The 12808-nt window shown below is 40.8% G+C and overlaps 1 protein-coding gene across 3 annotated transcripts in view; it reads left to right on the top strand.

The window, feature by feature from the left end:
• The window catches only part of LOC122548501 (solute carrier family 4 member 1 adaptor protein), a 153699-nt gene that overhangs the window by 48281 nt on the left and 92610 nt on the right, over window positions 1-12808 (top strand). For all 3 annotated transcript variants that reach the window (XM_043687241.1, XM_043687239.1, XM_043687240.1), the window contains one exon: window positions 10844-10904. In XM_043687241.1, the coding sequence (XP_043543176.1) occupies window positions 10844-10904 (61 nt within the window). The remainder of the gene's footprint in view (window positions 1-10843; window positions 10905-12808) is intronic.

Raw genomic sequence — 12808 nt, 5'->3', positions numbered from 1 at the left:
CCCCTTACCTTAAAGCCTGTGCCCTCTACATAGGAAAAAGACATTGGCTATTCACCTTATCCATGCCTGTCATGATTTATTAAACCTCTGTAAGGTCACCCTCAGCTTCTGATCCTCCAAGGAAAATAGCCCTGGTCTATTCAGCCTCTCCTCAACCTCCAACCCTGGCAACATCCTTGTAAATTTTTTCTGGACACTTTCAAGTTTCACAACATCTTGAGAGATTAGAATTGAACACAGTATTCCAAAAGTGGCCTAACCAATGTCCTGTACAGCTGGAACATGACCTCCGAACTCCTATATCCAGTGCACTGACCAATAAAGGCAAGTGTACCAAACACTGTCTTCACCACCTTGTCTCCCTCTGACTCCACTTTCAAGGAACTATGAACCTGCACCCCAGACCTTTGTTCAGCAATACCCTCCAGGACCTTACCATTAAGTTTATAAGCTGTGTCCTGATTGCCTTACCAAAATGCAACACCTCACATTTATCTAAATTAAACTCCATTTGCCACTCCTCAGCCCATCTGATCAAGGTCATGTACTGTGAGGTAACCTTCTTCACTATCCAATGTACTGTGAATTTTGGTGTTACCTGCAAGCTTACTAATCAGACCACTGACATTCACATCCAAATCATGACTTAAAGCAGCGGACCCAGCACTGATCCTTCCCTCAATACTACCACCTCCCTCCTCCTTTAAGAGCCCTTGAAAAACAGATCTATGAACAAGCATTTTGGTCAATGTTGCTCAGTATCAAATTTTATTTGATAAAGCTTCTGTGAAGACATTACATTAAAGGTGCTACTTAAATGCATGTTTTTAATCATAATTTAATATTAGTATTGGACACGCCTTAATGTGAACACTATTCTTGACATTCATTGTCCATTTAAGTAAATACAATTAATTCTCAGGTAACTCTGGTTAAAAGACCACAATTAAAGCTACGAAATAATAAATTGGGGCCTGAATGATTAGATTTAATTAATCTGTTCCAAATCCTTGCACCACTTCTAAAAGTCATGAACCATTGACCAGTAAAATGAAAAATTGCAAATCTGCATCAGAAAACCTGGAAGTATATTGTGTCTATAACAAGAAAATGAAGATCCTGAGTTATTGAAACAAGTAATCGGTCGGTTTGCTTCAACCTCAAAGATGGAGGGCATTGTCACCTTTTGGTACAGTAAACTAAAACCGATGTTTCACAGCACTTTTCACAGCTTCAACTGCTTGACAGCCATCAAACTACTTTTTAAGCATAGTAACTTTTGTAATATAGGAAATGTCGCAGCCAATCTGTGTACATAAAGCTTGGCGATGTTGGTGAGTCAGTGTAGGTACAGTGTGGTGCTGGAAGAAGCACACAGCAGGTCGGGCAGCATCTAAGGACCAGGAGAGTCGACATTTTGGCCAGGATCCCTCATTAGCCCTGATGAGAGGTCCTGTCTGAAATGTCCACTCTCCTGCTGCTCATATGCTGCCTGACCTGCTGTGCTTTTTCCAGTGTCACACTCTAGCTACACACACAGCTTGTGCAAACAGCAAACAATAATGATCAAATAACATGTCTTCGTGATGTTGATTGAGAGATAAATACTGGCAAGGCCACAGGGGGATGTTCCTTGTTCACCACCTTTGACATAATGCAATGGATCTAAATGATCCATTGAGAGAGAGAGTTTAACATCTCATCTTTATCCACAATCTCATGGATCCAGAATAGGTAAAAATAGTAGAGTATAGATCGGGTCTGTTGAAAATAAAATCACAGGAACCAGCCGTTGGGGGGTTAGGGTATCACAAAGTTTATGGTCTAAAATTGTTGAAGGCAATTCTGAATCCAAAAGACTGTAAAGTGCATAATGGAAAATAAGGCGATCTTTCTTCAACTTGTATTACTGCAGGACGAGGACAGAGACTTTTCCCTTCCCTCCTTTCTGTTTTAATTGCTGTTCCCAATTTTTCAGTGGCATTAAACACATCAGACTTCCATTTCTCTTCACTCTGGAAAAAGTCATAGCAGACTTGAAACATTAACTCTGTTCCTGTCTCCACAGATGTTGTCATACCTGCTGAGTTTCACAAGCACTTTCTATTTTTATGTCGATAGTATTGCTAACTGATTTTAGCTGTGTAGATCAACAATCAAAAGTGAGCTCATCATGTGTACTGTATTGTGTCTCTCAATGTTGTCAATAATCCTTTCAGTATGAATCAAGTTCTTTCTTTTGGATAATGCCACGATCTTGGTCCCATTCAGAAATTAAGTTAGATACTATTAGACTTTTGAACAATGCTTGTATTGATTTATCATCCCTAAACATTGTTATCAATGTATGGATGACCACATCTGTTTGGGAGAGTCATAATCAAAGCTATATGTCAGAAGGGGCAATTACTTTGAGTGAATGAGCAGCAATGAATCACATGAGATTGAGCCCATAGAGGTGCAATGCAATTTTATGGAATTATTTCATGCACAACAACACCAACTATTTTGCCCCCTGTCAAAAAAGAAATATGATGAATAAGTGTGCATTTGGTTTCTGGGGGTATACTTTCAAAGTGGTTTCATGTAGGATAATCAGATGCATGACACACTTAAGAGAGCAATTGGGTGAGTTTGCATGCTGTGACTTCTCAAGCACCAAAACACACCACAAACTGTCAAAATCACTTTTAATAGTTGTGCAAGATTTATTGTTGAATATGCAGTAATGTTTGGAAATCTGGACGTAACAAGGAGCACGCGAAGACGTTTCAAAATAGTCAGAAACAAGTAACAAGACTGATCCTAGGTAACACGTACAGCTGCTCTGATGCATTCAAACAACTGAACGTGTGCGCACATTACTGAAATGTGGAAAAAGCACTGTCAAGACTAAAAAGTTTTGAATCCAGCCTCCCATAACCATCATCTCCTGTAAAATGTAACTGTGTTGTGGAATTAAGGAGAAAAGACCCCGTTCCATAATAAGATATAGAACGAATAGGCCATGAGATAACCCAGTCTCCTAGTTTATAAAACTCATGAGTATTCTCTCTCAATGATCAAGAATTTCATGAAATCAGACTGATGTGTGATCTGTGGGCTTTAATGTAAAACACAGATTGCAATAAACCATTTATTTCTATTCTGTAAATTAATGAAAATAGCATTTTGCAGCATTGTACCATTAGTTTCACACTAAAATAATTGTAATTGTGAAATCCTTTTTTTAAATTTTGTGTACTTGTATATAAGTTGGCATTATGAATACAAGTAATCATAGTTCAGTCACAATTCAGCCCCTTCTGCTGTGATGATTTTTCACTGAACCAATTTATATATCCATCTATCACTCCGAGGACCATTATGACCCACCACAGTCTGTAGCGCCATGGTCCAACACTGCACTGTCTCCATGTTTCCTTTGCTGGGTGTTGGGGGGGGGGGGGGGGGGGGTGTGTAGAAAGAGCATCATGATTAGAATGTGATAGACCTAAGTGATACTTTACCTGCTATAGTAAGAACATTAGTCCTAATTTTAATTTACTTTACAAAGCACTACTAATTCTGTTTAATGAAAGCAATCAATTTAGTTGACATTGACCAAAGCCTGCACTGGTCCTTCGATCATCTTGGTCAGACAGTGTGGGGCTCAGTGTTGCTTTAGGCTGGAAATTTGTTTGCTATGATATTGGGTGGCTTTTCACCCTAACAGTTTGCAGTTAACACCTTTTATGACTTCTTTGAACACCTCCACATTATCGAAGTACTGTGTTCATGTGATATAAGTGATGTGGTTGGGAAGAGTGGGAAGCTGCATGTTAACAATTTTCTCTTTTACAATTGTTTTTCCCCCAAGCCTTTACTCTATTCTACCTTATCACAAGTTGAACCTTGAAGGAGTTGACTTGGTTTCATAAATTGGAGCTGAACTTTCTCTGCACCTTCTCTGGTAGCTTAATACTATTTTCTGCATTCTGCTCTATTACTATGATGTACTTATGAAAAGTATGATTAGTCTGGTTAGCACGCAAAACAATACTTTTCACTCAGTATCTCAGGACATGACAATAATAAATCAAATTAAATAGTAAGTGTGCAGTGGAAATGAAAATTGTCATCGCCATACCCAGATGTATGGGGTATTTCCTTCTTTGAGAGAGGGGGTTTCACTTTTGAGTGATGTGAGGTCCTTCAAAGGACAACAGTATTACATAGACACCCAGACTGTAAAGGTGGGAAAAGTAAGTCTTCACTGTAGTCAAATCCTCGAAGGGTTGTATTTCCAGTCACAAATGCTTTTAGTAAAAGTAAATGGGACAAAGCTGAAGAATCATCGATGTGAAGAAGCAGAACAAAGGACAGATCAAGCCATCAGCAAAGATGAGAAAGCCTTGGGTAAAATGAAGACGATGCCTGTTCTATGTGTTGTGCCAAATAAGTAAACTAGTGCTGGGACATCTGAGCAACATATGGTTTGCATTGATCAGATAAGAATTTAATACATTTTACTAAGTGTGTATAAAAGTTGGAAACCTTTGCAGAGTTTTAGTTTTAGACTGATAAGGCTGACTCTTCTTGCATTCACTCAAATAAACAATTGTTATCCCGTTTGAGGGAAAGGAGGGGATTATCAGGGACCACTGCTACAGGAGTAAAGTCAGGGAATTCAACTGTAGAGTTGGAGGCAGGATGCTGGATAACAGTTGTGAAAGGAGAGACCAACTCAACATAAAAAGGGGATAGGGGAAACAATAATGTGTAGAAGGGAACAGGATAATGTAGGAAGTCATCGTTTTTCATCAATACCCTGGCTTTGGTGGGTGGAAATTGCATGACCATGTCTGGCACATTGTCACAGTGCACCTTGGGCCGAAGGAGAATGGGGGAGATTAGCAGATAGACAGTTGGATGGGAATATGGGGAAGGTCAAAGCCTGTGCAGTTGACTTGGAGGACGACTCAGAAATTAATGTGTACGTTTGGGAGTTGACTAAGGGGAAGAGGCTGAGTATTGAACAAATGTGTAAAGTGCAATGCTGTTTCCTTCCGTTGTCCTCCACAATAATCAACACCGGTGCCCCTCAAGACAGCATACTCAGCTGCTCGCTATCTTCCTTATAACTCACGATTATGTGATCTACTTCCACTCACACATTTGCTGATGACTACTTTAGTTGGTCGGATCTCAAACAACAAAAAGAGTCCAGGAAAGTGACAGCTTAGTGGCATGGTGTAAAGGATTGTGTCAACAATTTCAGGAATTGGTGTGGAGGACATGTCCCTGACTGTATCAATGGTGCTGAGGTAGAGTTGGTCGACAGCTTCCAGTTTCTAGGAGTAAATATCACCAGCAATTTATCCTGGTCGATCCACCTCAATGCTGCAGTCAAGAAATCACCCCGTTGCTTCAACTTTCTTAGATAGCTAAGGAAATTCGGAAAAGCTCAACAGGTCTGGCAGCATCTGTGAAGAAAAATCAAAGTTACCGTTTCAGGTCTGGTTCTGAGGAAGGGTCACTAGATTTGAAACGTTAACTTTGATTTCTCATCACAGATACTGCCAGACCTGATGAGCTTTTCCAGCTCCTTCTGGTTTTGTTTCTGATCCACAGTTCTTTCAGTTTTTATTAAGGAAATTCAGCATGTGCAAAACAACTTTTACCAATTTTTAAAGATGTACCATAGAAAGCACCCAAATGGCTCTATCATAGCTCAGTATGGCAACTGCTATGCCCAAGACCGCAAGAAATTAGAGTTGTGAACGTAGCCCAGTCCAACACGAAAATCAGTCTTCCTTCTATTTAGTCCATTGATACTTCCCACTGCCTTGGGAAAGCAGCCAAAATAATCAAAGATCCCTCCCACCCTGCTATACCCTCTTCCACCCTCTTCTGCCTGGCAGAAGATACAAAAGTTTGAAAAACACGCACCAACAGATTTAAGAACAGCTTCTTCCTTGCTGTTATCATACTTATGAACGGGCCTCTCATAAATTGGAGCTGAACTTTCTCTGCGCCTTCTCTGGTAGCTTAATACTATATTCTGCATTCTGTTCTATTACTATGATGTACTTATGAAAAGTATGATTAGTCTGGTTAGCACGCAAAACAATACTTTTCACTCAGTATCTCCGCACATGACAATAATAAATCAAATCAAATCAAATTAAATAGTAAGTGTGCAGTGGAAATGAAAATTGTCATCGCCATACCCAGATGTATGGGGTATTTCCTTCTTTGAGAGAGGGGGTTTCACTTTTGAGTGATGTGAGGTCCTTCAAAGGACAACAGTATTACATAGACACCCAGACTGTCAAGGTGGGAAAAGTAAGACTTCACTGTAGTCAAATCTTCTAATGATCAAGACTAACAGTCCACTAACCTTCTGACTTCTCATCATTTAAGAAATACTCTCAAAATTTGTTCTTCCTACCAAAGTAAATAACCTCACACTTTTCCACATCGTTATCAGGGAATCAAGGATTATAGGGAAAAGGCAGGGAAGTGGAACAGTCTGCTTCTAAACCTTTTGGTTTTCTATTCCATCTCCCATGTTCTTTTCCAATCATTACACCTTTCTAAATCCTCTTGAAATACTTTCCATCTTCACAATGCATATTCCTCTTTGGCTTATACTACCTGTAAGCTGTGGAATATTCTGTTTGGTCCCCACATCCAAATCATTGATTGTATATTGTGAGCAGCTGAGGCCTCCAGTATTGATCTTTGCAGTAACCCACAGTCTACCATCGATAGAATGACCCATTTATACTTAATTTCTGTTTCTGTCTGTTAGCCTGTCCTTAATCTTTGTCATTTTAATACTTTCTGTCCCATGTGGTTTAATTTTGCTAAGCAACTTTCTGTGGGCATTTATTAACAGCATTCTCTAAATTCAAATGTATTACATTCATCAACTCCCCTTTATTAATTTTATTAGAAATATCTTCCAAAAAAACTCATCCAAGTTTGTCATGTATGGTTATCCATTTACAAATCCATGCTCATTATGCCAATAAGACTATTTTTGTGCATGTGTTCATTTGTCCCATTTTTAAATGATAAATTCTAGCATTTTCTAGATTACTGATATAAGGTTGGCAGTTATAGAGCTGTCAGCTTACATTAGTAATATAGAAAATGCTAGAATTTGTTGTCTTTTTGACATAATTCCACATTCAAGACATATTTGGTGCTTAGCTTTGTTTCTCCAGTCTTTCTCCCTTGTAGCTTTTTGTAACTTCTTGTTACCAGCTTTAACTCCTTCCTAGTTTGGGTTATCCTCAGGTCCCCAGCCAAGCTAGGGAGGTGCCCCACCACCTGTCTTCACTCTCCTTTTTATTATAGGCCATTTTCTCCTGGAATAAGAAAAAAGGAGGGATTGTGTTAGATGGACATGGCTAGTGCAGGGAGGGGAAATGTGATGTGGTGTGCTGAGTGAGTGAGTACACAATGCAGAGAGAATAGTGAGAACAGTGGGAGAAGGGATGGTGCTGTGGAGCAGAGCGAGTAAATGAATATGTTATATGCAACAGTGAGATTGGTAGACCATGAACCTTGACGGGGGTGAATGCAGTAGCAGAGAGCATATGTGTGAGGTAGCAAATAGACTATGGTGGGACTTATCCTTGTGAAGCTACATGTTGCATTTCTACATGGTTCCATAGACAGTTGACACTGTCCCAATTCCTGATGAAGGGCTTTTGCCGAAATGTCGATTTCGCTGCTCCTTGGATGCTGCCTGAACTGCTGTGCTCTTCTAGCACCACTAATCCAGAATCTGGTTTCCAGCATCTGCAGTCATTGTTTTTACCTCACTGTCCCAAGCTGACAAACTCAACTCAGACTGGCATTGTTTGATGTCATGGTCTCCTCTGCTGGTGCTGCAGGAAGATGAAGACCCTTCTCTCCATGTCTCTGTCTGCAAAGCATGGCACTGATTTTGCCTTATTTGAGAAGTACAGGGCAAATGCCATGAACCATGAAGGGCAGCTGCGGACTTCCAGAGCTATACCTGATGTACAAGTGCCTTTTAAATATAGCCCAGTGCCAAGAATTCCAGTGCCCCAGTACTGACAAGTATGTTGTGATGCTTGAAAGAGTTCAGAAAAGATTTACAAGGATGTTGCCAGGGTTGGAGAGTTTGAGCTATAGGAAGAGGCTGAATAGGCTGGGTCTTTTTCCCTGGAGTCTCAGAGGCTGAGGGGTGACCTGATAGAGGTTTATAAAATCATGACAGGCATATATCAGGTAACTGGGCAAGGTCTTTTCCCTGGGCTGAGGGTGGGTAAGGAATAAGCTGTCAGAGGAAGTGGTGGAGGCTGGTACAATTACAACATTTAAAAGGCACCTGAATGGGTATATGAATAGGAAGGGTTTAGAAGGATATGGGCCAAGTTGCTGCAAATGGGACTAGATTAGTTTAGAATATCTGGTCGGCATGGACCGAAAGGTATGCTTCTGTGCTGCACATCTGTATGACTCTATTTCTACCTATGGTGAGTGGAAGAATGTGACAGGTGAGGTGCCATTGGGACATAATGGAAAGGTAATGAGGCGACTTTGGGGAGATAGCAAGAAAAAACCTATTAGGCCTCGTGGAGAGAAATCTTCCCTGTAGCTCTCCAAAATGGTCACTTAGCCAATTTCTGCTAAAATTCAGCCCATTAACTTTATATCTGTCCATTGATGCTGCCTAACCTCCTGAGAATTTCTAGCATTTTCTGCTTCTATCATGTAAAATATTCTGTTATCGTCCTCGGGGTGTATCAGAATTAGATGGAATTTTCTAACTAATCCATCATGTCTGTCCTAATGATTATGAAACCTATCAGCTTATTCTTTACTTTTTTTCTCCTTTGTGTACTTATCTAGTTTTGGCTTGAATGCATCTGTGGCTTAGGGCTACTTGCATCTTCTATTGCTAATGATGAAATGTGGAGAAACATATTGGGACACTACCTTGCTACAGAGTAACTGTCGTTTCATATGCTTGCTTTCAGTGCAGAGAGGTGAAGTTAAAGCCAGTGTTAGCGAAGTAACCTGCACATTGTCAACCACAACCTGGTTCAGCATGGGAATGGGCAGATACCACATAGCTCCCTAGTTCAGCACCATTTGGCGTGGTGTTTACAGTCCTGCTTGACTAGCTAAGGGTGGTTGTTATGGGAAGTGGGAAAAATATTGCTCTGACATTTGGCCTGATTGTATATTGTTATGCCGGAGCTTTACAAGCTGATGATTCGCACTGCTTTGACCTGAATTTATTCCCTGTGGATAGTGAGGTGGAAAGCTCTTCAATTCTCAGGCATGAGCAAAGTGCGACTCGAATACTAAATTTGCAAAAATAAATTAAATGCTTCCATGCATGCACATATGCACATGCATACATATACACACAGGCATGCATGATACTGACCTTTTCTACCCACATCAGTGAAACCACTGATCCCAATTCCATCAGTCACTTGGAGACGCTTGACTGACAGTAGAAAAACCAGAATAAAGAAATACTTATTGGCCAACACCCTGGGTTAAGACCAACATATTTCTCTGCACCCCAATTTAAAATTGTCCTGCAGGCAATTCTATGCATATCACATTAACAGAAGTACTGCTGTGGGAGCTAGCTTTGCTGAGAGAGGTTAGCATCGATCTCTATAGAAAAAGGTTTTTTAATAGTGTAAAACTGTTCCCTCTCCCCTTGATATTTAGCAGCGTTTTCAATTACCGCAGTGGTATTTTCACAGTCCTAGAATAGCTGCTGGCTGATAATATATATATTCTGACCTGACTGGTTTATAAATTATGTGTTAGCTGATTCAATTTGCATAAAGTGTGTCTGAGTCAAGTAAATCACTTGTTTATTTCCTGCAGTGAGCCTACCCAGTAAGACTTAACTGCCTTTTATCCCAGTATCCCTGTCTTAAAGCCTGTAGACAGTGACAATGAATGTAAGGAGCAAGAGAGAGTGGGTGGGACCTGTCCCTGTTTCACTTGCTTTGGAAGGATGGCAGGGGAATTGAAATGATTGGTCCAATGGAATTGTAGACTAATTACTATAGCTTGATACTGCTTAATCTTTTCCCCATGGAAATGTTTGGAGATGTTATTTCTGCTTTTTTGAGAGAGTAGGACATTGAAAATATTCATGTTCACTGATGCCTAGTATGTTGTGAGGTATCGAATAGGAATACATTGACTTGCTTTGATCAGAAGCTGGCAGCCCTGGTAATCATTTGTGGTGTCAGTTCCTCTTAGCTTCATTTTGTATGCAGTGAGTTTTGTTTGCCAAGTTTGTGTGCATTCTAGTAGAAACATTATTTTGTTTCTGTCAGAGAAGTGAGCAGCCTTCAAAATAGAGACAACATAGGGTTTATAATGTTGCGGTGCCAGAGCTCCAGTCCACTTGGACCAAACAAATGGTTAGGGAGGCGATGAAATTGATGGGAAAAGTATGGAGTTTTTGATGGGCCTGAAAATAAAATGCTTCAGTCTCCCTGATGTTCAGTTGGTACAAGCTATGACATCTGCAATTTAACTTTGGATAGGCAATCGATGAGAGCACAGTCACGGGACTGAGGGCCCACGAGAGAGTTCGTGGTTGAATTGATCATTCTTGTATTGCAACCTGTTGTATGCAGCAATTGTGTAAATAACAGTCACTGTACTTCATTATGTATATGATGCTTTTAAGTGATTTCTGAGTTGCAATTCATCACCAAAAACCACCTCTTGTTATTCAATGGTGTGAAAGATGAAACTCTGCATAGTTAATTAACATTCTACAACCAGAAGTTGAAAACATCTTCTAATCATTCCTTTTCATTTCTTTTCTTGGCAGGTGAGGAGTTGGAATATGAATATGATGAGCGTGGCTGTGGTACCTGGGTCTGTAGAGTCAGGTATAGTAGATTTTGTCTGACAAAAAAAGGGAAATATTAAAGATACTGACATCACTGGTTAACTTGTACAATGGCATTTGACTATATCATTTCTGTCATTCTTCCCTCCCATGGGGACCAGACAATAGGGTATTAAAAATGGATTCAACATCCAACATTTGCACTTGTTTGAAATTCGAAGTTTATTGTTGGATAATTATTAGACTTTTTATCATATCTTTCCACCCTTTCAGACTTGCATAGGTGCTAAAATTAATTTTAGTGTTGTCAGTTCAATTTAGACCATAAGACCATAAGACATAGGAGTGGAAGTAAGGCCATTCGGCCCATCGAGTCCACTCCGCCATTCAATCATGGCTGATGCGCATTTCAGCTCCACTTACCAGCGTTCTCCCCGTAGCCCTTAATTCCTCTAGACAACAAGAATCTATCAATCTCGGCCTTGAAGACATTTAGCGTCCCGGCTTCCACTGCACTCCGTGGCAATGAATTCCCCAGGCCCACCACTCTCTGGGTGAAGAAATGTCTCCGCATTTCTGTTCTGAAATGACCCCCTCTAATTCTAAGGCTGTGTCCACGGGTCCTAGTCTCCTCGTCTAACTGAAACAATTTCCTAGCATCCACCTTTTCCAAGCCGTTCCTCATATATTAGACCTGTCATTCCAGGGACCATCCGTGTGAATCTCCGTTGGACACGTTCCAGTGCCAGTATGTCCTTCCTGAGGTGTGGGGACCAAAACTGGACAAAGTACTCCAAATGGGGCCTAACCAGAGCTTTATAAAGTCTTAGTAGTACATCTCTGCTTTTATATTCCAACCCTCTTGAGATAAGAGACAACATTGCATTCGCTTTCTTAATCACGGACTCAACCTGCATATTTACCTTTAGAGAATCCTCGACTAGCACTCCCAGATCCCTTTGTGCTTTGGCTTTATTAATTTTCTCACCATTTAGAAAGTAGTCTATGCTTTTATTCTTTTTGCCAAAGTGCAAGACCTCGAACTTGCTCACGTTAAATTCCATCAGCCATTTCCTGGACCACTCTCACAACCTGACGAGATCCTTCTGTAGCCTCCCCACTTCCTCAGTACTACCTGCCTGTCCACCTAACTTCGTATCATCGGCAAACTTCGCGAGAATGCCCCCGGTTCCCTCATCCAAATCATTAATATATAATGCGAACAGCTGTGGCCCCAGCACCGAACCCTGCGGGACACCGCTCGTCACCGGCTGCCATTCTGAAAAAGAACCTTTTATCCCAACTCTCTGCCTTCTGTTAGACAGCCAATCCCCAATCCATCCCAGCAGCTCACCTCGAACACCATGGGCCCTCACCTTGCTCAGCAGCCTCCCGTGTGGCACCTTATCAAAGGCCTTTTGAAAGTCTAGATAGACCACATCCACTGGGTTTCCCTGGTCTAACCTACTTGTTACCTCTTCAAAAAATTCCAACAGGTTTATCAGGCATGACCTCCCTTTACTAAATCCATGTTGACTTGTTCTAATCAGACCCTGCTCTTCCAAGAATTTAGAAACCTCATCCTTAATGATGGATTCTAGAATTTTACCAACAACCGAGGTTAAGCTGATTGGCCTATAATTTTCCATCTTTTGCCTTGATCCTTTCTTGAACAAGGGGGTTACAACAGCCATCTGCCAATCATCCGGGACCTTTCCTGACTCCAGTAACTCTTGAAAGATCTCAACCAATGCCTCTGCTATTTCCTCAGCCACCTCTCTCAGAACTCTAGGGTGTATCCCATCGGGGCCAGGAGATTTATCAATTTTAAGACTTTTTAACTTTTCTAGCACTATCTCTTTCGTAATGGCAACCATACTCAACTCAGCCCCGTGACACCCTTTAATTTTTGGGATATTACTCATGTCTTCCACTGAGAATACT

The sequence above is a fragment of the Chiloscyllium plagiosum genome, chromosome 3 (assembly GCF_004010195.1).
Source record: "Chiloscyllium plagiosum isolate BGI_BamShark_2017 chromosome 3, ASM401019v2, whole genome shotgun sequence".
NCBI classification, from domain to species: domain Eukaryota; kingdom Metazoa; phylum Chordata; class Chondrichthyes; order Orectolobiformes; family Hemiscylliidae; genus Chiloscyllium; species Chiloscyllium plagiosum.
This window is presented reverse-complemented; position numbering and strand designations above follow the sequence as displayed.